Here is a 25,446-nt window from a genome sequence, read left to right as displayed (position 1 = left end):
CCCTCAGTCTCTGACCTCAGAGGTGCCCCATCATCCTCTCTCTTTCTCTCTTTCCCCTATTTATTTATTTATACCAAGGATTGAACTCAGGAGCACTTTACCACTGACTTATATCCTCAGCCCTTGTTAGTTTTTATTTTGAAACAGGTTTTTGCTAAATTTATGAGGGTCTTGCTAAGATGCTGAGGCTGGTCCTGAACTTGCAGTCCTCCTGCTTCAGTTTCCTGAGTCTCTGGGATTATAAATGAGTGCCACCACACCCAGCTCATTCTCTCTTTGACCACAGGTATGTCCATACCCATAACACTGAAATCACAAGAGTATCCATAACACACCACAGGACTGGTCCCACCTCAGTACTTTTTACCCCAGAAGTATCCCTACCCCAGTCTGTGTGACATCAGGAGGGCCCATTCACAGTGTGTGATCTTATGAGTAGCCACTGCCCAATGTGTTTAACATTATGAGTGTCCCAAACCCTCTTGGTATGACCCTAGGTGTATCTACTCTTCAGTGTGGGTGGCCCTTGGACTGTGGGTCTATGTGTTTCTAAGCCTGTCCATACTGCAGTCTAAGTGACTCCATGGATGTCCAATCCCCCATCTTTGTGACCCAGTTCTGTCTACCAGCACTCTGTGTGACTTCTCATTTTTCACTTCTTGGGCTGTCTGAGCCCAGGAGTGCCACCTCCCAGTCTATCTCAGATCAGGGATGCCCATGTTCCAATCTGACACATACCAGGAGTCTCCAATCTGTATGAAAGGGTGTCTATATTACCAACTCTTCAACACCTAGGGAGCCACACTTGGTATGTGTGCCCTAAAGAGCACCCACTAGCCAGTCTGGGTGACTCAGGAAGGTCTACTCTTCATTCTGTGACCCCAGATGAATTCTGTAATAAATCTGTCCCTGGGAATGTATATACCCAATCACTGTGACCCCAAGACTGCCTATATCCCAGTTTGACTGTAAGAGTGGTTACACCTAGAAGTCAACCCTAGAAATCTGCCTCTAGAAGCATCTGCATCCCATTCTGCATGACCCCAGAAGTGTGCATTCTCCAGTGTGTATAATTCCAGGAGTGCCCATTCCTCAGTATATGTGACTTTTGGAAGGTCCAAAAGTAACCCAAGACTGTTCACACTGAGGTATATGCTACCTCATACGATGTTCACACTCTAGTCTGTTAGCACATGTGCAAGTGCACATCCCTATCTGTGTAACCTTGGAAGTATTCACACCTGCCTCTGTGCAACTCCAGGGCTACCCACAGCCCTGTCTAAAATGGTGTGTCGGGGTTGGGGATGTGGCTCAAGTGGTAGCATGCTTACCTGGCATGCATGAGACACTGGGTTCGATCCTCAGCACCACATAAAAATAAAATAAAAAGAGGGGCTGGGGTTGTGGCTCAGCGGTAGAGCACTCGCCTAGCACATGCGAGGCTCAGGGTTCAATCCTCAGCACCACATAAAAATAAATAAATAAAGATATTGTGTCCAACTAAAAAAAATTTAAAAATAAAGATATTGTGTCCACCTTAAAAAAAAAACAACTAAAAAATAAACACTTCAAAAAAAAAAATGGTGTGTCCATCCAACAGCCTGTGTAATCCAAGAAGTATTCACCCAATTGCTCAATGGTAGATTCCAAACCACTAGGTCCCTCATCACCACCACTTCCACACAACCTCTATGGGTGTGACCTCTAAGGGGCTGTTCATGCCTGAATTCAGTGGATCATTTTTTCCCTAGCTCTCTCAAACATTGTTACACGGTCTTCTATTCCTATTTCTCTTTTTTCTCCTCAGTGGACCATTCCATTCCCATCTCCTCCTTCCCAACCATTTGCAAACACACACACACACATGCACATGCACACATACATGCCTGGGCTCAGAAACATGAACCTCCACCCTCCAAGGCTGACCCAACTATGACCATTGCTGAGTGCCCATTCTGCCAACAGCAGAGACCAACACCAAGTCCTTGATGTTGCTCCATTTGCTGGGATGATCAGTCAGCTCCCTTGTGACAGGGTGATTCCATTGGACTGCTTCCACTACAGAGGGGACAATGTTTTGTTCTTACTGGAATAGATACTCTGGGTACAGATTGGCCCTCCCTGCATGCACTCCTCCTGTTGAAACTACCATCTGTGGACTTACAGTACCTCAGCCATTCCCATGCTGTTCCACATGGCATTACTTATCATCAGGGAATTCACTCCACAGCAACTGAAGTGTGGCAATGGGCCCCTGCTCATGGAATTCACTGGTTTTACCATGATCCTAGTCATCCTAGAACAATTAGTCTGAAACAACTATAGAATGGCCTTTAGAAGACTCAGTTACAGTGCCAGCTAGGATGCAATATCTTGAATGGCTGGGACAATGTTCCCCAGAAGGTTGTATATGCCCTGAATTAGTATCTAATATGTGATGCTGTTCTCTGATAGCCAGGATTTATGAGTCCAAGAATCAAGGGGTGGAAACGGAAGTGATACCACTTACCATTACCTCCAATGACCCCTTAAGAGTAATTTTTGCTTCCTGTTGCTGCTACTTTATATTCTGCTGGCCCAGAGAGCTTAGTTCCAGTAGGAGGAATCCTGCCACCAAAGACACAACAATGGTCCCATTGAACTGGAAGTTAAGACTGCCAACAGATCACTTTGGGCTCCTCATGCCTCTGAGTCAGCAGGCAAGGAGTGGGTTACAGAGTTGGTTGGGTTGACAGACCCATCCTGACCACCAAGGTGATCTGGACTGCTACTCCACAGTGGAGGTGAGGAAAAGTATGTCCGGAACATAGAAGGTCTCTTGGGGCATCTCTTAATATTCTCATGCCTGTGTCTAAGGTTAATGGAAAACTATAACAACCCAATCTACTCAGGACTATGAATGGCCCAGACTCTTTGGGGATGAAGATTTGAGTTGCCCCGACCAGGGGAAGAACTATAACCAGTTGAGGTGCCTGCTGGGAAAAAAAAGAAATGCAGACTGGGCTGGATGCAGTGGCATACCTACCATCCATCCACTCAGGAGGCTGAGGCAGGAGGATCTCAAATTCAAGTCCAGCTTCCGCAACTTAATGAGACCATGTCTCAAAATAAAAAATAAAAAGTATTGGTCTGGGGATGTAGCCCACTGGTAAAGCATTCCTGGGTTCAATCCCCAGTACCAAAAAAAAAAAAAAAAAAAAAAAAAAGCAAAATAAAGATAAAAAGGACTGGGAATGTAGCTCAGTGGTAAAGAGCTCCTGGGTTCAATCCCCAGTACAAAAAAATAATTAAAAAGAGAACACAGCCTGGGTAGTGGAAGGAGGTAGTTATGACTACCAGCTGTGACCACAAGACCAATTACAGAACTAAGGACTGTTAGTGTCAGAAACATTTCCTCCTTATTTTTTTCTGAATATGTTTGTGCATATATAGCAAATATCTTTTCTTCCTTTTTCTTTGGTACCAGGGATTGAAATCAGGGGCACTCTACCATTGAGCCACATCTCCAGCCCCATTTTATATATTTTTTTATTTAGAGACAGGGTCTCACTGAGTTGTTTAGCAGCTCCATTTTGCTGAGGCTGGCTTTGAACTCAGGATCCTCCTGCCTTGGCCTCCAGAACTGCTGGGATTACAGGCATGTGCCACCATGCCTAGCTGTCTTTTATTTCTTACCTCTATTATTCCCTTAGTGTGTAATGTAAGATAGGTTGACTTTAAGTCTTGTTAAATTTACATTACAATATTTAAATTGTAGGATATTAAAGAACAGTAAATATCGCTCAAGGACTTCACCTCCTCTTCTGGGGAAGGACTTGTGCATTCTCAGTTGTATGCAGGATAGTTGGATCATGTTAGATAAAATGATGATGACCTTTTTATTGTTTTCATTTGGAGATTAAGTATGATTCAAGGAGAGTCATGTGAATGGCAAGTGGATAAGAGGTGAATTTTGATAGTTTGATGTTTCCACTTGACTGGGACACAGAGTTCCCTGATTAAACATTATTTCTGGGTGTGACTACCAGGCTGTTTCAGAAGGAGGTTAGCATTTGAATTGTGGACTGCAGATTGCTCTCCCATTGTAAGAAGGCCTCTTCCAATCCTTTGACAGTTTGAATAGAACAAAAGGTGGAGGGAGGGGGAATTTGCTTGCTGCTTGGACTGCTTGAGCTGGGAAGTGTCTTCAGCCCTCAACAGGGAGCTATCCATCAGCCCTCTTGTTCTCAGAACTACACCACCAGCTCTTGTGGGCTCGCAGCTTGTCTGCAAAATGGCAGATTGTGGTACTTCTCAGCTCCCATAATTGTTAAGAGCCAATTCCTTATAATAAATCATATATTGGTTCTCTTTCTCCTATTGATTCTGTTCTCTGGAGAACCCTAATAATCCCCAGCAATTCCACTTGTACCTTTAACACTGAACACAAGTGCACATAGTCATGTACATGAACAGTGGGGGAAAACTGTGAAAGGCCAAAGATTTGTGCAACCTGAAGAGAAACATGAGTGGGAAAATCTGCTGAATGTCTATGTATAGCCCCTGATCATTGCAGAGTGAAATGAATGATGGGGGATAATGCTGTGCCATAGAACACCCTCTTCATGTAATACAGAATAAACGGGACCTGAGTGTACCCATGGGACTGTGTGCCTTCTACAGGACACTATGTAAACGAGGAAAAGCCAGATAGGGGGTTGGTTGCTGTGACCACGTGTCCATGAGGGCACATACAAATGCTACATAGGGAAAGTATCTAAAAGTAAACACCAGAAATTGACCCCCAGTGGTTAGTGGTTATTTTGGAGGAGTGGGGGCAGGGATGCCCTGCATAGTCAATGTACTGATGTGCTGTTCAAATATTTATACAAACCTGTATTCGCCTGTATTATTTGTGCAACTCTTTTTAAAGGAAAATCCTATGCTTAATGTTATCATATACAGAAGCTACAGCAAAATAAGGGGGGAAAAGGCAGGTTGGGTATCATAAAGACAGAAGGAATATCAATGGAGTTAAAGGAGATTGAGGAGGGAGGAGAGACAGGAAATGGGAGGAAATGCTAAATGCATTAACAAAATTATGCTCTGTGCATGTATAAATTTACCACAGTGAATTCCACCTTTATATCTATAAAGCACCAATTAAAAATATATAAATGGGTGCAAGTAGACTAGTAGAGTAGAAGAAGGGGAATAGAGGGCAGGAGGAGAGGAGGGAAAGGGAAGCACTGGGACTGAAATGGATTAAATTAAACTCCATGCATGTATGATTATATCAAAATGAAACCAACAATTATGTACAAATATAATGCAACAATAACAGAAAAAAAAAACAATACCCACAGTGTGAAACATTTGTGTTGGGGGTGGGGGAGGATGTATCTAGGAGGAAGAATCTCAAACTCACCTGTCCCAGGAACCAGACAGGTAACCTGTAAGAGCCAAGAGTGCTCACCTCAGGGTGAGGAGAATGGCAATGCGCCAGGTGAATGTTCTCTGACTCTCAACAGTGAAGGGGGAAGGTGGGGTGAGGGCTGAGAATGGATGGTGGATAGGGAATACCCCAGATTTTGTGCCCCAGTAGAATTCAGAAACATCACACTCTGGGGCACAAAACTCTGGCTTTTTGTTTGTTTGTTTTTTCAGTGCTAGGATGGAACTCAAGGTCTCAAGCATGCCAGGCAAGTACTCTACTATTGAGCTACATCCCTAACCCCAGAACTCTGAATAACTTAGAAATCTTCACTTAGAAGCTGGATTTGGTAGCTTGTGCCTGTCATGCCAACTGCTTGGGAGGCTGACTTGAACCCAGAAGTTCATGGCCAGTCTAGTCAACATGGAATAAGACCTGTCTAAAACATAACAAAACAAAAACGAGAGAAAAGAAATCTTTTTAAAAAATATTTTTTAGTTGTAGTTGGACACAATACCTTTGTTTTATTTATTTATTTTTATGTGGTGCTGAGAATCAAATCCAGTGCCTCACATGTGGTAGGCGAGTGCTCTACCACTCAGCCACAACCCCAGCCCCTAGAAAAGAAATCTTGATTCAGACACAGACCCAATATAGAGTGGCCATACCCTAGCTCAGACAGCTCATAACTCCACATGCTGGACACTGGCTCACATACAGATCAGAAGTATAGCCCTCTGGAGACAGCAACCCTAAATAGACAAGAGGCCTCCCAGCTGGGAATACTGGCCCCCTCAACCCTCAAATCTCTTTTTTTTTTTTTTTTTTTGTAACAGAGATTAAACCCAGGGGTGCTTAACCACTGAGCCACATCCACAGCCTTTTTAAATTTTCATTTTGAGAGAAGTTCTCCCTAAGTTGCTGAGGACCTCACTAAGTTGCTGAAGCAGGCCTTTGAACTTGAGATCCTCCTGTCTAAGCCTCCTGAGTCTCTGGGATTACAGGTGTGCACCCCCATGCCTGGCTCCCTCATCACTTTTGGATGAGTGGTTTTTCTGTGTTATTGAGAAGGAACCCCTTACACATACACCTGGGTTTTACTTTCAAGGCTTTGAAGTTTCTTGGTTTGTTTTTCCAGTGGTGGGGATGGAACCCAGGGCCTCATGAAGCCCATGTTCTACCACTGAGCTACATCCTCAACCTCTCAAGACCCTAAGTTTTATGTCAGAGTCTTTGTACACGCACCACCTACTTCTGTCCCAACCAACAGTCAGTCTTCAGTCTGCGCCCTCCCATTCTTGCCCCTTGATCTCTGGGCACTAAGCCAGCGGGTTGTCTTGGAGGTGCTAGGGCAGGAACACCTACCCTGCCATGCTGCGCTGTCTGCTCTCCAGGCTGCCAGTCAGGATGTCGAGCAGGACTTCAGAAAATCAGGTGAATATGGTGGGCCCTGGGGTCCTAGGGCATGGCTGTCGACACCCAAGCAGGCTGGGGATCTCCCAGCCTGGGGTTGCTAATCTGCTTCTCTTCTTCTCTGTGGGCTCCCCTGTTGTGCCGTCCTCCATTTCCCTATGCTGCTCTCTTGCTTCCTTTTTCAAAGACAAGCAGAGGGCAGCAGAGGACCATGGAAAGGCCCTGCTCAAACCCACAGAGGATTCAAGTGACATGTCTGCAAGACAAACAGGCAGAGGTCTGGCTGCTCTGCCTGGCTCCTCCGAGCCAGGTTAGTGTCAAGGACAGGTAGAGAGACCCAAAGGTGACTCATGGAGTGTGTCCCTGAATCTGTCATGATAGAGCCCTATCAGGAAGGGCCAGGGAACAAAGCAATGACCTTGAGCTTTGCTAGAAGATTCCGAGACCTCTGATAACCTAAAGGGGACATTGAAAAAGACTTCAAGGAAGAGAAAAATCCTTTCCTGTGGAGAAGGCTAAAGGAAGGGGGATACTGTATTCTGGACACTTTGACTATCTATTTATAGAGCTGTTGTGAGAAGTAAAATGGGTTCTAGATTTCTTTCTTCATTTTCAGTACTGGGAATTTAATCCAGAACCTCACACATGTAACACAAGTGCTTTGTCACTGAGCCACATCCCCATTCCCCAATTTTTTTTTAAGTACTATGGATGGAACTCAGGGTCTCACACATATTAACACATATTACACAAGTGCTCTACCACAGAGCTATATCTCTGCCCCTCTGTATAGTTTTTCTTTTCTTTCTTTCTTTTTTTTTTTTTTGTATTTGCAATTGAGCCCAGGGGTACTGGTACTACATTCCCAGTCCTTTTTATTTTGAGAGAGGGCCTTGCTAAGTTGCTGAGGCTAGCCTCAAATTTGCCATCCTCCTGCCTCATCCTCTTGAGTTGGCTGGATTTAGAAGTATGTGCAACCAGTCCTGGTCCATATTCTTTTTTAAAAAAAAATATTTTTAATATATTTTAGTTGTAAATGGAGAAAATACCTTTATTTATTTATCTTTATGTGGTGCTGAGAATTGAACCCAGAGTCTCACCCATGCTGGGTGAGTGATCTACCACTGAGCCACAGCCCCAGATCCCCATATTCTTTTTTTTAATACTTTTTTTAGTTGCTAATAGGCCTTTATTTCATTTATTTACTTATATGTGGTGCTGAGAATCGAACCCAGTGCCTCACACATTCTAGGCAAGTGCTCTACCACTGAGCCACAACCCCATCCCCTCATATTCTTTTTGATAAATGCTTAAAACAGGGGTCAGCACACAGTAAACCTTATATGATCACTATGTCTTGATCTTCTGTTTTTTCATTTGTTCCTTTGTTTTGGTTATGTTTTTGGTTCTGAGGAGAGAACCCAGGGTCTGACACATGCTAGGCAAACTTTCTACTGAGCTATACCCTCAGTCCTCATCATCTTTTTATAAAATTGAGCTCTAGGCCTGGGACTGTAGCTCAGAGTCAGAGCACTTGCCTAGCACGGTGAGGCACTGGGTTCAATCCTCAGCACTGCATTAAAATAAATTAATAAACAAAAATATTGTGTCCATGTACAACTAAAAAAATTTCAAAAAAGAAGTTTGTTTTTTTGAAAAGATTAATGCGATATTAGCAATTTTTGTTTTCACTCCAGAAATTAAGAGAAACATGAATTATCCATATCAGGAAAGTATATAGGGTACTCTTACAGATTCTACAGACACTGAAGGGTTAATAAGACTTTTTGAACATATAACTTTATTTTCAATGGAGTCCAAGTGTCAGTCATTTACTTCTTGTGCTGCTTCTGTGTTCATTTGGATCCTCTGTATTTATGAAGAGAGGAGAACTCAGCAACTTTGCTAATGCCTCCTCCACTTACGAAATAGAACTACACAGGATGTTTTAGCTGGGGCTCAGTGAAATCAATTGTTTCGAATGTACTAGTTTGAATGGAATTAAACACGGTGGAATGGAAAACAATAAAATAGTGTCAAGTAGAATTTAATGGAACAGAATCGAATCCAATAGAACAGAATGGAAAGGAAGACAATGAAATGGAATAGAATAGAATAGAATAGAATATATCAGTCAAACTTTGTATCAAGAACTGGAAATAGGGCTGGGGTGGTGGCTCAGTGGTAGAGCGTTTGCCTAGCATGTGCGAGGCACTGAGTTCAATTCTCAACACCACATATAAATAAATAAATAAATAAATAAATAAATAAATAAAGGTTTAGCAATGACTAAAAAACTACTTAAAAAAAGAACTGGAGGGCTAGGGTTGTTGCTCAGTGGTAGAGCACTCACCTAGCATGTGCCAGGCCCTGGGTTCGATCCTCAGCACCATATAAAAATAAATAAAATAAAGGTATTGTGTCCAACTACAACTAAAAAAATAAATATTTTTTTAAAAAGAACTGGAAATAGGGCTGGGGATGTGGCTCAAGCGGTAGCGCGCTCGCCTAGCATGCGTGCGGCCTGGGTTCCATCCTCAGCACACATACAAACAAAGATGTGTGTACGCCGAAAACTGAAAAATAAATATTGAAATTCTCTCTTTCCTCCCTCCCTCTCTCTCTCTCTCTCTCTTCAAAAAAAAAAAGAACTGGAAATAATTGTTATAGTAGATATTCATTCATTGAAGAAATATTGAACTATTTGGGAAACAGCAGGAACAAGATAGAAATTCCTACTTATATTCTAGGTAGGAAGACAGGTATTAGTATGTACAAAGGTTCTGAAGCTAAAGGTAGAAGGATGACCCTTATGAGGAACATGCAAAGACAGTGTGGCTTGGAGTTCAAAAGCCATGTATGGGGCTGGAGAAGTAGATTGGTATATAGCACTAGTCTAATATAAACGAGTCCCTAGGTTCCATCCCCAGCATGGGAAGAAAAAAAGCAATGTATAAAACTGTAGTTATGGTAATAAAGGTGGATTACTTTCCTTTATTTCTTTTTTTTTTTTTTTTGTGTGTGTGTGTGTGGTACCAGGGATTGAACCCAGGGCCTAGCATGCTTGGCAAGTGTTCTACCACTGAGATACATTTCAGACCTTAAGTCTATTATTTTAAACACTGTACTACCTATATTGCCAGACCAAAGGCACATTATAATCCTACAGCAGATGTAATTAAAAAAAATTCTAAAGAATGCAAGGCAAGAGAAGGATCTAGAAAGAAGTAGAGAGGGAAAGAGGTGTGCCCGCCCACTGTCTTTGTAAACACACATGCCCAGAAAGTTTTATCTCATCTGAGAGGTACCCTTCTTGATCTGCCTTCTGTGATCATAGCTACAGAGTGGGTAAGGAGGTGGCTAGGAAAAATTATCAATGGATGGCTTGTATTCAGTGTTGGACCTGTTTTGTGTGTTGTCAGTTCTTGGAAAAGAGAGGAATTCCAACTTGGGAAATACAAGGGAGGTTTGGTTTTAGTCTCCTCCCTTAATTTTTACTTATGTTCATCTGGAAGGAGAAAGAGAGAAAGAAAAGAATGAAGGGGCTGGCGCTGTAGCTCAGTGGCAGAGTGTTTACCTAGTGTGTGTGAAGCACTGTATTCCATCTTTAGCACCACATATAAAATAAAACAAATAAAATAAAGACATGCTGTCCATCTATAACTACAAAAAAAAATTTAAGGGCTAGGGTTGTGGCTCAGTGGCAGAGCGCTTGCCTAGCATGTGTGAGGCACTGGGTTCGATCCTCAGCACCACACAAAAATAAATAAAGGTATTTTGTCCACCTACAACTAAATATATATATATATATATATATATATATATATATATATATATTTAAAAACTATTTTTAAAAAGTAAAGAGTGAAGAGTGGGCATGACAGACACATAGAATCTTATGAATCCATGCATGTATCCATTAGACTCTACTGACATTTTCCTTTGGGATTCTCCCTTTGAAATGGGGGTGGAAGTAATGCAGGTGGTGGGGGGAAAGCAGAAAACATGAGAGTCTTCAGTAGCAATGTGGTTTCACCTGACATTTTTTTACCTTTTAGTCAAGGAGGGACAGCTCTCAGACCCCTTCCCGGTGTCTTATCCATAGACTTGACCACATCGTGATGACAGTGAAGAGCATCAAAGATACCACTATGTTCTATTCCAAGATCCTGGGCATGGAGGTCATCACTTTCAAGGTAACCATTTCCCCACACGCCAAATTGCAGGTGGATTAAACACCTTAACATACAACTTAAGGGCTGGGGATATAGCTCAGAGGTAGAGTGCTTGCCTAGCATGTGCAAGGCCCTGGGTTCCATCCCCAGCACCACAAAAAGTTGGGTAAAATTTAGCTTAACTCCAAAAACAAAATCACAGGAAATTTGAAGCAAAGATAAAAAGACCAATGAATAGGGGGATTTCCAGAAAATGGAGAAAAAAGAGGGGAGGAAATCATCATGGAAATAATGTAAGAGTTATGTACAACTATAATGCACTGATTTTAAAAAAGTGGGAAAAATAATGTTCTGGCCTTGGCACATGCTTGTCATCCCAACTGTTGGGGAGGCTGAGGCAGGAGAATTGCAAGTTCAAAGCCAGCCTCAGCAATTTAGGGAGGCTCGAAACAACTTAGCAAGACTCTGCCTCAAAAAAAAAATTAAGGGCTGGGGTTGTGGCTCAGTGGTAGAGCACTCGCCTTGCACATGCGAGACCCTGGGTTCAATCCTCAGCACCACATTAAAAAGAAAAGAAAAGAAAAGAAAAGAAAAGAAAAGAAAGAAAGAAAGGTACTAAAAAAATTAAAGCCTGGGGATATGGATCAGTGATTAAGTACCTCTGTTACCAAAAAGAAAGAAAGAAAGAAAGAAAAGAAAAGAAAGAGAAAATGCTACAGGGACACTGCTACATCGATGTTCATAGCAGCACAATTCACAATAGCAAGACTGTGGAACCAACCTAGATGTCCTTCAATAGACGAATGGATAAAAAAAATGTGGCATTTATACACAATGGAGTATTACTCTGCATTAAAAAATGACAAAATCATAGAATTTGGAGGGAAATGGATGGCATTAGAGCAGAATATGCTAAATGAAGCCAGCCAATCCCTAAAAAACAAATGCCAAATGTCTTCTTTGATATAAGGAGAGTAACTAAGAACAGAGTAGGGATGAAGAGCATGAGAAGAAGATTAACATTAAACAGGGATGAGAGGTGGGAGGGAAAGGGAGGGAGAAGGGAAATTGCATGGAAATGGAAGGAGACCCTCGGGGTTATACAAAATTACATACAAGAGGAAGTGAGGGGAAAGGGAAAAATAATACAAGGGGGAGATATGAACTGCAGTAGAGGGGGTAGAGAGAGAAGAGGGGAGGGGAAGGGGGATAGTAGAGGATAGGAAAGGCAGCAGAATACAACAGACACTAGTATGGCAATATATAAATCAATGGAAGTGTAACTGATGTGATTCTGCAATCTGTATACAGGGTAAAAATGGGAGTTCATAACCCACTTGAATCAAAGTGTGAAATGTGATATATCAAGAACTATGTAATGTTTTGAACAACCAACAATAAAAAAAATAAAATAAAAAATTTAAAAAAAAAGAAAAGAAAGAGAAAAGAATAAAAAAGAAAAAAAGGAAAGAAGAGAAAAAAAAGAAAAAAGAACACAAGAGAACACTGCAGTCTTTATATACAAAGAATTAACTAAGTATCCAGCATGTCAATACTTAGATACATTTGATAGAATTGTAGAATATCAAATTGTAAAAGGAGATCCTAAGAGCTTTCTAAGAGATTAAAAAATAGTTCATCTAAAAAGAAAAAGAAACATTCAAATATCTAATTTCCTGAGTCCTAAGGGAGACCAGAAGATAATAAAGGAAGGTCACCTTCAGGATTCTGGGAAAGGGACTGGAATTGTAGCTCATTAGAGGAGCACTTGCCTAGCACATGTGAGGTACTGGATTGGATCCTCAGCACCACATAAAACTAAATAAATAAAATAAAGGTACTGTGTCCATCTACAGCTTTAAAAAAATGTGAGGCTATTTGCTCCTATTAAATTGTTTTTTTCCTTAAAGATTCTGGGGACAAATTTTCAATCCTAGAATTCTATGTCCAGCAAATCTGTTAGCCAAAGATAAGTGTAGAATAAAGCATTCTTAGACACAAAATGTCTCAAAAAATCTGCCCATTAGGAAACTGGGGCTCAGTGGTAGAGCTCATGCCCAGCACTCACAGGGTCCTGAGCTCCATCCTCAGCACTAAAAATCAAACAAAATGAGCAATTAAGTTGGGAATAAGGAAGACACAGAAATCAGGTTACCGTGGTTCCCAAGAGGAAGATTCCAGAAAGAATCTTAGAAAACCATCAGTCCTGTTCTAAACAGAACCAAGAAAGATCCCAAGAAGGAGAAATCCAGGAGAAAATAGAGGTTTCTAGAGATTAATACTATCCTGAGAATTTGTAAAAACTTCAAAAGTGGTGAATGCAGGGGCTGGGGTTGTGGCTCAGTAGTAGAGCACTTGCCTTGCACATGTGAGGCACTGCTTTGATCCCCAGCACCACATAAAAATACTAAATAAACAAAAATAAAGGTATTGGGCCCATCTACAATTAAAAATTATTTTTAAAAAATGTGGTAGGACTAAGGTTGTGGCTCAGTGGTAGAATGCTTGCCTGGCATGTGTGAGGTACTAGGTTCAATTCTCAACATCACATATAAATAAAAGAACAAAGTAAAGGCCCATTTTTTAAAAATAAAGGAATCTCTTTTTTAAAAAGTGGCAAATGTAGAGAAAGGAAAACATAAGTGTCCTGCCAAGATGTTCCTTCAGCAGATGAATGGATAAACTGAGGTATGTCCAGATAATGAAATATCATACAGTTATAACGAGAAATGAAGCTGGGCAATGTGGTGCACTTCTGTTATCCCAGTACCTCAAGAGGGTAAAGCAGGAGGATCACAAGTTCAAGGCCAGCCTCATCAATTGAGTGAGACCCTGTCTAAAAATAATAGATAGATAGATAGATAGATAGATAGATAGATAGATAGATAGATTAAAAAAAAAAGGGCTTGCAATGTAGCTCAGTGGTAGAGGGCTCACCTAACATGTGTAAGGACTTGGGTTCAATCTTAAATACCACAAAAATTACATCTATATCTATATATCATGCTGGACTGGGGATGTAGCTCAGTGGTATGGTGCTCACCTAGCAAACTGAAGACTCTGGGTTTGTTTGCTGGTACCACACAGAAACAAAATCATGCTGAATAAATAAATGAAGGGGCTGGGGTTGTGGCTCAGTGGTAGAGTGCTCACCTCGCATGTAAGAGACCCTGGGTTCGATCCTCAGCACCACATAAAAATAAATAAACAAAATAAAGATATTATGTCCATATATAACTAAAAAATTTTTTTTTAATGAAGAAACAGAAGAAAGTCTCACCTCATGGAACCATTTATAATACCCACACAAAATAATAATACACTTTTATTTTGTGACATTGGGAATTGAACCTAAGGCCTTACATATGCCAGGCAAGGCATTTGATCACTGAGCCACATCCCCAGCCCAACAGTAATGTACTTTTTTTCAGGGAGGAGGTACTGGGGATTGAACTCAGGCACCCTTGACCACTGAGCCACATCCTAGCCCTATTTTGTATTTTATTTAGAGACAGGGTCTCACTGAGTTGCTCAGCACCTCACTGCTGCTGAGGCTGGCTTTGAACGCACAGTCCTCCTGCCTCATACTCCTGAGCCGCTGGGATTACAGGTGTGCACCACTGTGCCCAGCCAGTATTGCACTTTTTACAATAACTTATGAAAATCAAAGGATGCATACCAAATACATTTATAATGGTTGCCTAAAGTAGGGACAGGAATAGAGAATAGAGAAAAAATGCATTAAGGAAATGACATGGGCTTTGCAAGGACCAGCGATGACAATAGTATATATAATGCCTCAACTTCCTATACTCAAGACACATTGGAGTGAAATTTCAGAACATCTAGGGCCAATAAAAATTCTACAAGCTGCAGGAGTGGAAGGTGACAAAAAATGAAAAATGGAATAACATCAGACTTCTTATCAGCAACACCAGATTCAGGGAAGAAAATGAAGCAATATATTTAAAAGGCTGTAGGGAAAAAAAAACCTCAACTTAGAATTGCATACTGGAATAAATTATCATTCAATGGTAAAAGTGAAATAAATTCATTTTCTGATAGAATGTATGTGGCATCAAACATGATAATAAAAAAGGAAGAGAAATGGCAGATGCTGAGAGGTACAAGAGAGGATGGAGACATGAAGAAGACTACAGGGTGATGTGGGTTATCTATCAAAAAATAAACATATTCCTTAGCACTACAAAAAATAATACCAAAAATATACAACTGGGTTATTTAAAAATTATAAAGGAGGGCTGGGGTTGTGGCTCCATGGTAGAGCACTTGCCTAGCATGTGTGAGGCACTGAGTTCCATCCTCAGTGCCACATGAAAATAAATAAATAAAATAAAGACATTGTGTCCATCCACAATTAAAATTTTTTAAAAAAATTATAAAGAACCAAAGGAAGAATTAAACATGATGATAGAATTCTGTTGGGAGGGATAGTAATGTGTATGAGCTAAATTCTCATTTATCATAGCAGACAGATGATAAAAACTATCTAAAGTCACTAAATCGAGAAATAGTAGTGCTCCCAGCAGCTTGGAAGGCTGAGGCAGGAGGATCACAAGTTTAAAGCCAGTCTCTGCATATTAGGCAAGGCCCTAAGCAACTTACTTAGCAAGATCCTGTCTCAAAATACAAAAATAAAAAGTAAAATAAAGCAAAAGGTCTGGGGCTACATCTCAGTGGTTAAGTGCTTCTAAGTATGATCCCTGGTACAAAAAAAAAAAAACTAATAAAAATGAAAATAAAAAGTGCTGGTACCACACAGAAACAAAGTCATGCTGAATAAATAAATGAAGGGGCTGGGGTTGTGGCTCAGTGGTAGAGTTCATCAGGGATTGTGTTTGGAGGTGTATGAGAGAAAACTCAACTAATTTAGGGTTACATTAGAAAGTTTTCTTTTTCTTTCATTGAACAAGCAGTCAGGGGTAGGCAGTCAGAACTCAGGCAGTGGTTGGGAAGGAGGAAATGAATGGGCACAAAAGTGCCAGCTCAATGGGGCGGAAAGGTTCTCAGAAGCCCCACCCACAACCATCTCATGGCCCAGTCCAGCTAACATGGCCTCCCTTACATGATGACCCCTTCAGCAAAGAATGCTGGGAAATGAAGGGGGGGGTTGTTTGTTAGTTTTAAAGCTCAGTACACAGTGACTCCATCAGAATTTGGATTTTGTTTGTAAGGAAAAAAAAAAAAAAGGACAACTTGGGAGGTTGGATCCCTGAGAAGGATCACTTGAGCCCAGGAATTCAGGGCCAGCCTGGACAACAGAATGAGATCCTTACTCTTCCTTAAAAAAAGAAAAGTCTGCCTTTAATCCTAGCTACTCGGAAGGCTGAGGAGGAGGAGGATTGCAAGTTTGAGTCCAGCCTGGGAAACTGAATGAGATCCTGTCTCAGAAAGAAGAAGGGCTGGTGCCAAATGTAGTGGCTCACTTTTCTAATCCCAGAGACTCAGAGGCTAAGGCAGGAGGATCACAAGTTTGAGGCCAGCCTCAGCAATTTAGGGAGACCCTCAGTAACTTCATGAGACCCTATCTCAAAATAAAAAAAAAAAAAATAGAAAGGGTTGGGGGTGTAGGTCAGAGGTACAACTCTTTCCTAGCATATGCCAGGCTCTGGGTTCAATACCCAATACATAAAAAAAGGTGGGAATGTATACTGAGAAGGCAAACTGCTATTTCTGTCATGGATAGTGTTAGCACAAAGAGTCCGGACTGGACACAAGCTTCATGGATCATTTCAGCCTTTTATTCAGGAAAGGGACTACACCTATGGGAATGGACTCACTTTCCTGGTGGAAAATGAGCCATTAACAAAGGAGGGGACTGGGCTTATACAGGTTGTGGGTAATTTAGTGAGCATGTCAGTTTGGCAGTCAGAAATTTGAGTTTTGGGGTTGGGAGTCGGTGGCCAGCACCTGGAAAGGAGTTATCTTGGAAGAGATTAGTGTTTTCTTTTTTTCCCTTTTTAATATTTTTTTAGTTATACATGGACACAGTATCTTTATTTTGTTTGTTTACTTTTATGTGGTGCTGAGGATCCAACTCAGTGCCTCACATGTGGGAGGCAAGCACTCTGCCATTGAGCCACAACCCCAGCTGGAGATTAGTGTTTTCTAGAGATTATCATTCTAGGTTTGATGAAACACTTTCTCCTCGCCTGTGACCAGCATCTGAAAAGGATTTAACTTGAAAGAGATGAAAGCTATGGTTTTCTTTTTCATTCCCTTTTCCCAGGTTTCACTATTTTGGGTTTTTTTGGGTGGTATAAACATATTGTTTAGAGACAGGGAAATAATTTCAGGAAGAAACAAACACATAAAATGTGCACACATATTAGAAGCAGTTGCCTCTAGGGGTAAGACTGGGGTGGTATAAGGGGATGTTGTTTAGTTATCCCTGTTTTACTTTAAAAAAAAAAAAAAAAACTTCCTTGGGGTGGGGGTCAGACTTTAGCTCCCACTCATCTCTTTCTTTCATTCTTTTTTCCTTTTCTTTCTTGGTGCTGGGGATTGAACCCCCCACATGCTAGGCAAGGGCTCTATAACGGAACTATATCCCCAGTCCTTTATTTTTATATTTTATTTTGAGTCAGAGTCTCACTAAGTTTCTGAATCTGGCCTCAAACCTGTGATCCTCCTGCCTCAGCCTCCTGAGTGGCTGGGATTTCAGGTGTGCACCACCACACTGGGTTTGGAACTTTAGTTTTAGGTTGTTTTCTCTTCTTCAAATAGGGAGACCGAAAAGCATTGTGCTTTGGAGACCAAAAATTTAACCTCCATGAGGTGGGAAAGGAATTTGAACCCAAAGCTGCTCATCCTGTTCCAGGCTCCCTGGACTTATGTCTGATCACAGAGGTGCCTTTGGAGGAGATGATCCAGCATCTAAAGGTGAGTGGGACTTCATTCTTCTTGATAAAACCACTGCGGATGCCATAAAAATGGAAGCTTGACTAGGGGAGATCTTCAAACCTCTAACATGACCGGTTTCTACATAATCATCCACTCATTTTGATTGACATCATTGTTTCATGTAACCAGATGGATTTAAAAATGAAATTTCAGGGCTAGGGTTGTGGCTGAGTGGTAGAGCACTTGCCTAGCATGCGTGAGGCACTGAGTTCGATCCTCAGCATCACATAAAAATAAACAAATAAATAAAGGTATTGTGTCCATCTACAACTAAAAAATATTTTTTAAATGAAATTTCATATTACCATTTGTAAGTGTATATATATATCTGAGACTGGGGCTGTGGCTCTCTGGTGGAGCACTTGCCTAACATGTGTGAGGCACTGGGTTTGATCCTCAGCACCACATAAAAATAAGTAAATAAATAAATAAGTAAAGGTCTATCTACAACTAAAAAAAATTAAATGTATATCTGAGTTATTTTACGTAAATACATTTACATAAAAAGAAAATGTTCTACCAACTACATGAAAAATCCATTATATGTAGGTATAAAGGGAAAGTAATTGTAAAAGCCAACAGCTATAGGGCTAGGAGTGTGGCTCAGTGGCATGACACGTTCCTAGCCCTGAGTTCCATCCCCAGCACTGAGAAAGAGAGGGAGAGGGAGAGAGACAGACAGACAGACAGACAGACAGACACTCTTGCCTAGACTGCCTAGGTATGAATTCTGGCTCTGTTACTTATTAGATCATACTAGATACTTTTTTTTCCTTTTTGTACTTGGGATTGAACCCAGGGGTAGGTACTTTACCACTGAACTATGCCTTTAGTCCTTTTTATTTTATTTTACTTTTATTTTTATTTGGGGGGATTACCAGGGATTGAACTCAGGGGCAGTCGACTACTGAGCCATGTACCCAGCCCTATTTTGTATTTTATTTACAGACAGGGTCTCACTGAGTTGCTTAGTGCTTCACTTTTGATGAGGCTGGTTTTGAACTCTTGATTCTCCTGCCTCAGCCTTCTGAGCCACTGGGATTACAGGTGTGCATAACCATATCCAGCTAGTTTATTTTTGTTTTGAGACAGGGTCTTGCTAAGTTGCCCAGGCTGATCCTCCTGCCTCAGCCTCTGGAGTTGCTCGTATTACAGAATTGTGCCACCATGCCTGGCCATACTAGGTACCATTATTGTCCCCATTTTACAGATGAGAAAACTGACATACAGGTCAATTAGTTGCTCTACCCAAGGCCATACAACTTAACAGGGTTAATGAATGAAGAATGGCAGAAAATGAGGTGAGAAAATACAGAGGTGTTCTATATGCTTCTAAGGTAGTATTAGGAATTGAATTTTAGTTTTTCACATTGACTATGACATATGAACTTTGTCTTCTCTTCCCACTTTAGGCTTGTGATGTCCCCATTGAGGAGGGGCCAGTCCCCAGAACAGGAGCAAAGGGGCCTATTATGTCTGTCTACTTCCGAGACCCAGACAGAAATCTAATTGAGGTGTCCAACTATGTCTCCTTGTGATTGATACTGGTCCTCAGCCATTTTGTTTCCCTCCATGTTACCTTCTCCCTTCCTTCCCAAAAATCCTTGCCCAGGCCCAGAGACCTTCATGGACTGAGGACTTCAGCAGTTCACACATCCTGTTGAGGGCATGTGAGACAGGTGTGGGACCAAACCTACATGTCTGGATGATCTTCATTCGAGCTGTGCCAAAAAAAAAAAAAAGGATAATCCCACCACAGTAGCTCATTGTTCTTTTTGTCTCACCACTTCACCTGGGGTTTGTCTAGGATATGAGTTTTCTAAACTCTTTAGAGGTCCATGACTGGTTAAGACATCTCTGAGGACCAAATGCAGGTCTTTTCCTTGGGATTCAAAACCTCTGACAGATTTCTACTTGTCTGATCCATCCTTCTTCCTCCTTATCTGACTTGCCTCATTCCTCTGAATTTTTGTTTCCCTTCACCCTATGGGCCTCACTGAACCTCCAGATCTATATAATTCCTATGAGATCTTCCAGGACCAGCCTAGATGATGCACCTTCTCCTGGAGAGACTTCTTTGGTCTCATTCTTAGGGCATCTAGCACTTTCTCCCTTATTAAGACTCAGCCACTGACTGAGTATATGGAATAAGGTCAAGTTTCTTCTGTTTCTGTCTCCCCACCACTGCCACACCTTTTACTCATTTAGTCAACTAAAACACATATATTGAGCATCTATTGTGTGGTGGGTCCTGTCTTAGGCATTAGAGAGATGGTATTGAACAAAAAGGATAAGTATATCTATGCTTGTGGTGCTGCCATTCAAGTGGGAGAGAGAGAAAATCAGTAAAATTAAAAAGGTGTTGGTGGGCTGGGGCTATAGATCTTTGGTAGAGCGTTTGCTTAGCATATGTGGGGCACAGGATGGGATTCTCAGCACCACATATAAATAAATAAATAATCAATAAAATAAAGGTCCACTGACATCTAAAAAATATTTTTTAAAAAGGGCGTTTGGAAGGGAGGACTAGAGAAAGGATGGTTAATGAGTATAGAGATGCAGTTATATAAGAGGAACAACTTCTAAGTTTTTTAAAAATATTTTGTTATTTTAGTTGTAGTTGGAACAATGCCTTTATTTTATTTATTTATTTTTATGTGGTGCTGAGGATCAATCCCAGCACCCCACACGTGTTTGGCAAGCACTCTACCACTGAGCCACAATCTCAGCCCCAACTTCTAAGTTTCTATAGCACAGTATGTTTGGCAACAATTAATTGAATTTTTTCATCTAGCTAATAGAGGGGATTTTGAATGTTCTCAACATATAGAAATGATCTACGTCTGGGCTAATAGGCATGCCAATTGCCCTGATCTGATCATTACACATTGTGTACATGACTTGAAATGTCATACTGTATCTCATCAATATGTATAATTATTCTGTTGATTTCTAAGAAATTTTAGTTAATTGAAAAGAAAGAGAAAAATAACTAAAATATTAGATATGCTAGAGACTGATAAATACTTTGGAGAAAAAGAAAACATGGAGGTTAGCAGTATAGTTCAGAGGTAGAGTGAATGCTGAGCACATACAAGGCCCTGGATTTCTTCTCTAGCACTAAAAGAAAACACCGAAAAGAGGGAATGTTGATAAACATTGCTGGAGCAGTTTACAATGTTTAATGGGATTGTCCAGGAAAGCCTGACTGAAGAGACATTTGAACACAGACCTGAAGACTTGAGGGATAAACCACACAGCTACCAAGAGGAAGAATGCACCAAGCTGAATAGGCAGTACAAAGGCCCTGAGGCAGGAATGGATGTGGTGTGCATGTGAGGAACAGCTAGAGAGGGGCACAGTAGGAGGAGTGAGAGAGAAAGTTTGGGTAGGGCCTCGTGGACCAAGGTGAAGACTTTGGCTTTTATTCTGAGTGGAGCCACCGGAGGGTCCTGAGCAGAGGGAAGTTATCTGATCCAGGTTTAACCGGCTCCTACAGGCTACTATATGGAAACTAGACTGTCAGGGAAGGGCAGAAGCAGGGGTGCCAAGGAGGAGGAGGCCACCACAGTGGTCCTTGTGAGCCATGAAGGTGGTGGCAGAGTAGGTGAAAAAAAAGGTGGTTAGACTCTGGCAATAATTTGAAAATAGGGACTGAATGAGTTCATCAAGCAAAAATGTCAGCTAAAGAAGCCTGAGCACCTTTAGAGGTTTGAAACAAGATGAGGTTCAGGCAAGGAGGAAGGGGAAGTATACAGATGGATTCCTGAATGAATATATATGATGGATGAAAGAACATGTGTGAGAGTCTCTTGAAGGAAAGAGGCCCTTAATCTTGTGAACTCTGGTCTCGAAATACTCTCTAGCTGGATCCTATGAGTGAACTCCCAGGGACCCCGCCCCCCAAAATGCTATAAAGAATGGAAATGTGAGGATGGAAGCTTTGGCACATAAAGGGCTTTGCCAAAAACTGTTTCCTGTCCAATTTTAAAAGACAGCTTGCCTTGGATCCAAAAATTATAAGCCTGGAGATAAATGATTTACAGAAGGAAGAGAAGGGAAGAGGGAGAGAGGGAGGAAAAGGAGAATGAATGGGCAAATGGGTGGATGGATGAATGCATGGGTGGAAAAGGAGATGGATAGTTGGGTAGAGATGGGTACTGTTAGATTTCTATTGCTGTGACAAATACCTGAGATAAATCAGGTATTAAAAGGAGGAAAGATTTATTGTGGATCACAGTTTTAGAGGTTTCAGTCCATGGTCATTTGTCCTGGTTGCTTTGGGCCTATGGCAGCATAGAACATCCTGGCAGGAGCATGTGGTGGAGGAAAACTGTTTACTTCATGACTGGGAAGCAAAAGACGGAGAGGAAGGGGCCAATATCTCCTTCAAGGGCAGACCCCCAGTGACCATTAGGCCCCACCTCATAAAGATTCCACAACCTTCAAATGGTCCCAGCTGTTAAAAGCTTGGTTGCTTTTAGGCCAGGTGTGGTGGCATACATCTGTAATTCCAGCATCTCGGGAGGCTGAGGCAGGATCATCAGTTCAAAGCCAGCCTCCACAACTCAGTGAAGCCCTAAGCAACTCAAAGAGACTTGTCTCAAAATAAAATGTAAAAAGGGGCTGGGGAGGGGCTGTGGCTGTGGCTCAGTGGTAGAGCACTTGCCTAGCATGTGCAAGGTGCTGGGTTCAAACCTCAGCACCACATAAAAATAAATATATAAAATAAAGATATTGTGTCCAACTACAATAAAAAAAAATTTTTAAAAAGGGCTGGGGATGTGGCTCAGTGGTTAAGTGTCCCTGGGTTCAATCTCTGGTACCGAAAAAAAAAAAAAAAAGCTTGGTTGCTTTTAACTTTGGGGGACACTCTAGACACAAACTATAAAAAATGGATTAAATGAAGTGTGGTATATTAAGTCAATGAATTATTACTTAACAATAAAATAGAATGAGCTTAAGAGGCCAACATTATTCTGATAAGAAAATCAAAGACATGGGCTGAGACTGTGGCTCAGTGGCAGAGCACTTGCCTCACACATGTGAGGCACTGGGTTTGATACTCAGCACCACATAAAAATAAATAAACAAAATAAACATATTGCATTCATCTATAACTAAAAAATATTTTTTTAAATAAGAAAATCAAAGACATGACAAGAAAACTATAGCCTGATATCTCTTTTAAATATAGGTGCAAAATCCTCAACAATTACAAATAAATAGAATCCAGCAACATATAAAAAGATTATCCATCATAATCAAGTAGAACTTATCCCATAAATGCAAAGTTGGGTCACCATATTAATAGAATAAAGGACAAACAGCACATGACAAAAACCCCTCCATGATATAAACACACTCAACAACCAGAAATAGAAGAGAACTTCCTCAACATGATAAAGGGTATCTACAGAAAACCCACAACTAACATCACACTCCATAATGAAAGACTGAAACCTTCCCCCGGAAGATCAGGAACTACACAAGGAGGTCCCTGATCACCACTTCTATTCAACATTAAACTAGAGGTTCTAGCCAGGGCAATTAGGCAAGAAGAAGAAATCAAAGACATCCACAGGCTGGGGTAGTGGTTCAGCAGCAGAGCACTTGCCTATCATGTGTGAGGCACTGGGTTCAATCCTCAACACCACATATGAATAAAGACATAAAATAAAGGTTCATCAACTAAAAAAACAAACAGTATATAGCTATATAAATCAAAGACATCCAGATTTGAAAAGAAGTAATTAAAACTATCTCTATTTGAGAGGACATGATTTTGTACTTTGAAAATCTTAAGGAATACAACAAAACCAGTAGAACTCCATTAGTATTTAAACCCAGCAAGGGTGCAAGAGACAAGATTTTGTATGAGGCAAGATACAAGGTTTTGTATGAGACAAGATCATACAAAAACTTAATCATAACATGGACGAGGCAGAGCATGCCTGTGATCCCAGGGAGTCCAAGGCAGGAAGATCACAAGTTCAAAGCCAGACTCAGCAACTTAATGAGGCCCTAAGCAACCTAGTGAGACCCTGTCTCTAAATAAAAAATAAAAAATGGGACTGGGGATGTGGCTCAGTGGCTAAGCACCCTTGGGTTCAATCCCTGGTACTAAAATTGAAAAATAAGAGATATTATTGGATTAAGCATAATCTTATTCTTAGGTCCTATATTGGCTGAGCTAAATTTGTAGCTTGTAGAAATTAAGAAAAATGTGAATAAATATGACAGATCTATGGTAAATTAAAAAAATATAGGGGGAAATGATCAATAGAGTAAAGAAGGAAGATCAGCAGAATGGAGGAGGGGAAGGAATAAGGAAGTACTGTGGATTGAAACAGAACAAACTATGTTATATACATTTATGAATATATTAAAAAGAACCCCACTATCATGTATAACTATAAACACTAATAAAAGCATTTTAAGCCCACAAAATCTATAAAATTATGAAAAAAAAATATATAGCAAGGTTGTGGTATAGCTTAGTAGTAGAGCACTTGCCTAGCATGTGCCAGGTCCTGGGTTCAATCAAAATACCTCAAAAAAAATAGTTGTGCTGTTTTAAGGAGCACTCCAAAAGAAGCACTCCAGCCAGGTGCAGTAGTGCACACCAGTATCCCAGTGGCTTGGGAGGCTGAGGCAGGAGGATCACAAGTTCAAAGCCAGCCTCAGCACTTTAGGGAGACCCTGTCTTAAAATAAAAAAGGGCTGGGGACATGGCTCAGTGGTTCAGTGCCATTGAGTTTATTACCTGGTACCAAAACCAAAATCCCCCCAACAACCTACTTGCAGCAAGATATAGGTAATTTAGTTAACAAAGAAAGTGATATGCCTCTTTCTGATGACAGGGTTTTTTGTTTTTGTTTTTGTTTTTGTTTTTGTTTTTTTTTTGGAGAGGTGCTGAGATGGAACCTAGAGCCTCACTACATGCCATGAAAGTACTCTACCACTGAGCTACGTCCCCAACCCTTTTTTGTTCTATTTTGACACAGAGACTAAGTTGCCCAGCTGGCCTCAAATTTGTGATATTCCTGCCTTAGCCTCCTGAATTGCAAGGATTACAGATGTATGCCACCATACCCAGCTAAGTGTAATATTCTGCTGTTCTCCATGTAGTAATTTAGTAAAAAACTTTTTAAAAATTAAAGAAATGGGGCATGGAGTCCAGCTGTTTCCATAGTCCCAGCTACTGGGGAGTATGAGGCAGGAGGATTGCTTGAGCCTAGGAGTTCAAGGCCAACGCGGGCAACATAGTGAAACCTCCTCTCTCAAAACAAAGAAAGCAAGGCAAAAATAAAAAAGACAAAGAATGGTGAGATTTCTCATTTAGATTTATTGCAAAGTGGTATGGAGTTTGGTAACGTCCTTCCAACTCTGCAGAGTACTGCAGTACTTAAAGGTAAAGGCTAACTATCATGCATATAAGATTACATGACCTGTGTAACTCTACATCATGTACAACCAGAAGAATGTGGAGTTATATTCCACTTATGTTTGATGTGTTAA

General features: G+C 41.0%; 1 protein-coding gene across 1 annotated transcript; it reads left to right on the top strand.

Annotated features, from left to right (window-relative positions):
* The first annotated feature begins 6,766 nt into the window (after positions 1-6,766).
* Glod5 (glyoxalase domain containing 5) lies at positions 6,767-19,528 on the top strand. Its single transcript, XM_077107436.1, has 4 exons — positions 6,767-6,847; positions 10,885-11,022; positions 17,749-17,904; positions 19,338-19,528. Exons 1-4 carry the CDS (start codon positions 6,785-6,787, stop codon positions 19,461-19,463), a joined length of 483 nt encoding a protein of 160 aa, XP_076963551.1. The 5' UTR covers positions 6,767-6,784; the 3' UTR covers positions 19,464-19,528.
* Positions 19,529-25,446: the final 5,918 nt, after the last annotated feature.

Source organism: Callospermophilus lateralis, chromosome X (genome assembly GCF_048772815.1).
Source record: "Callospermophilus lateralis isolate mCalLat2 chromosome X, mCalLat2.hap1, whole genome shotgun sequence".
Classification (NCBI taxonomy): domain Eukaryota; kingdom Metazoa; phylum Chordata; class Mammalia; order Rodentia; family Sciuridae; genus Callospermophilus; species Callospermophilus lateralis.
Note: the sequence above shows the minus strand (reverse complement) of the source record. Positions and strands in the feature narration are given on the sequence as shown.

Excerpts from the sequence above, each read along its gene's own strand:
- Glod5 (XM_077107436.1), top strand. The coding sequence starts at position 6,785 with ATGCTGCGCTGTCTGCTCTCCAGGCTGCCAGTCAGGATGTCGAGCAGG. Across the intron at positions 6,848-10,884 it reads GCAGGACTTCAGAAAATCAG|TCAAGGAGGGACAGCTCTCA; the intron begins GTGAATATGGTG and ends TTTACCTTTTAG. Across the intron at positions 17,905-19,337 it reads AGATGATCCAGCATCTAAAG|GCTTGTGATGTCCCCATTGA; the intron begins GTGAGTGGGACT and ends TTCCCACTTTAG.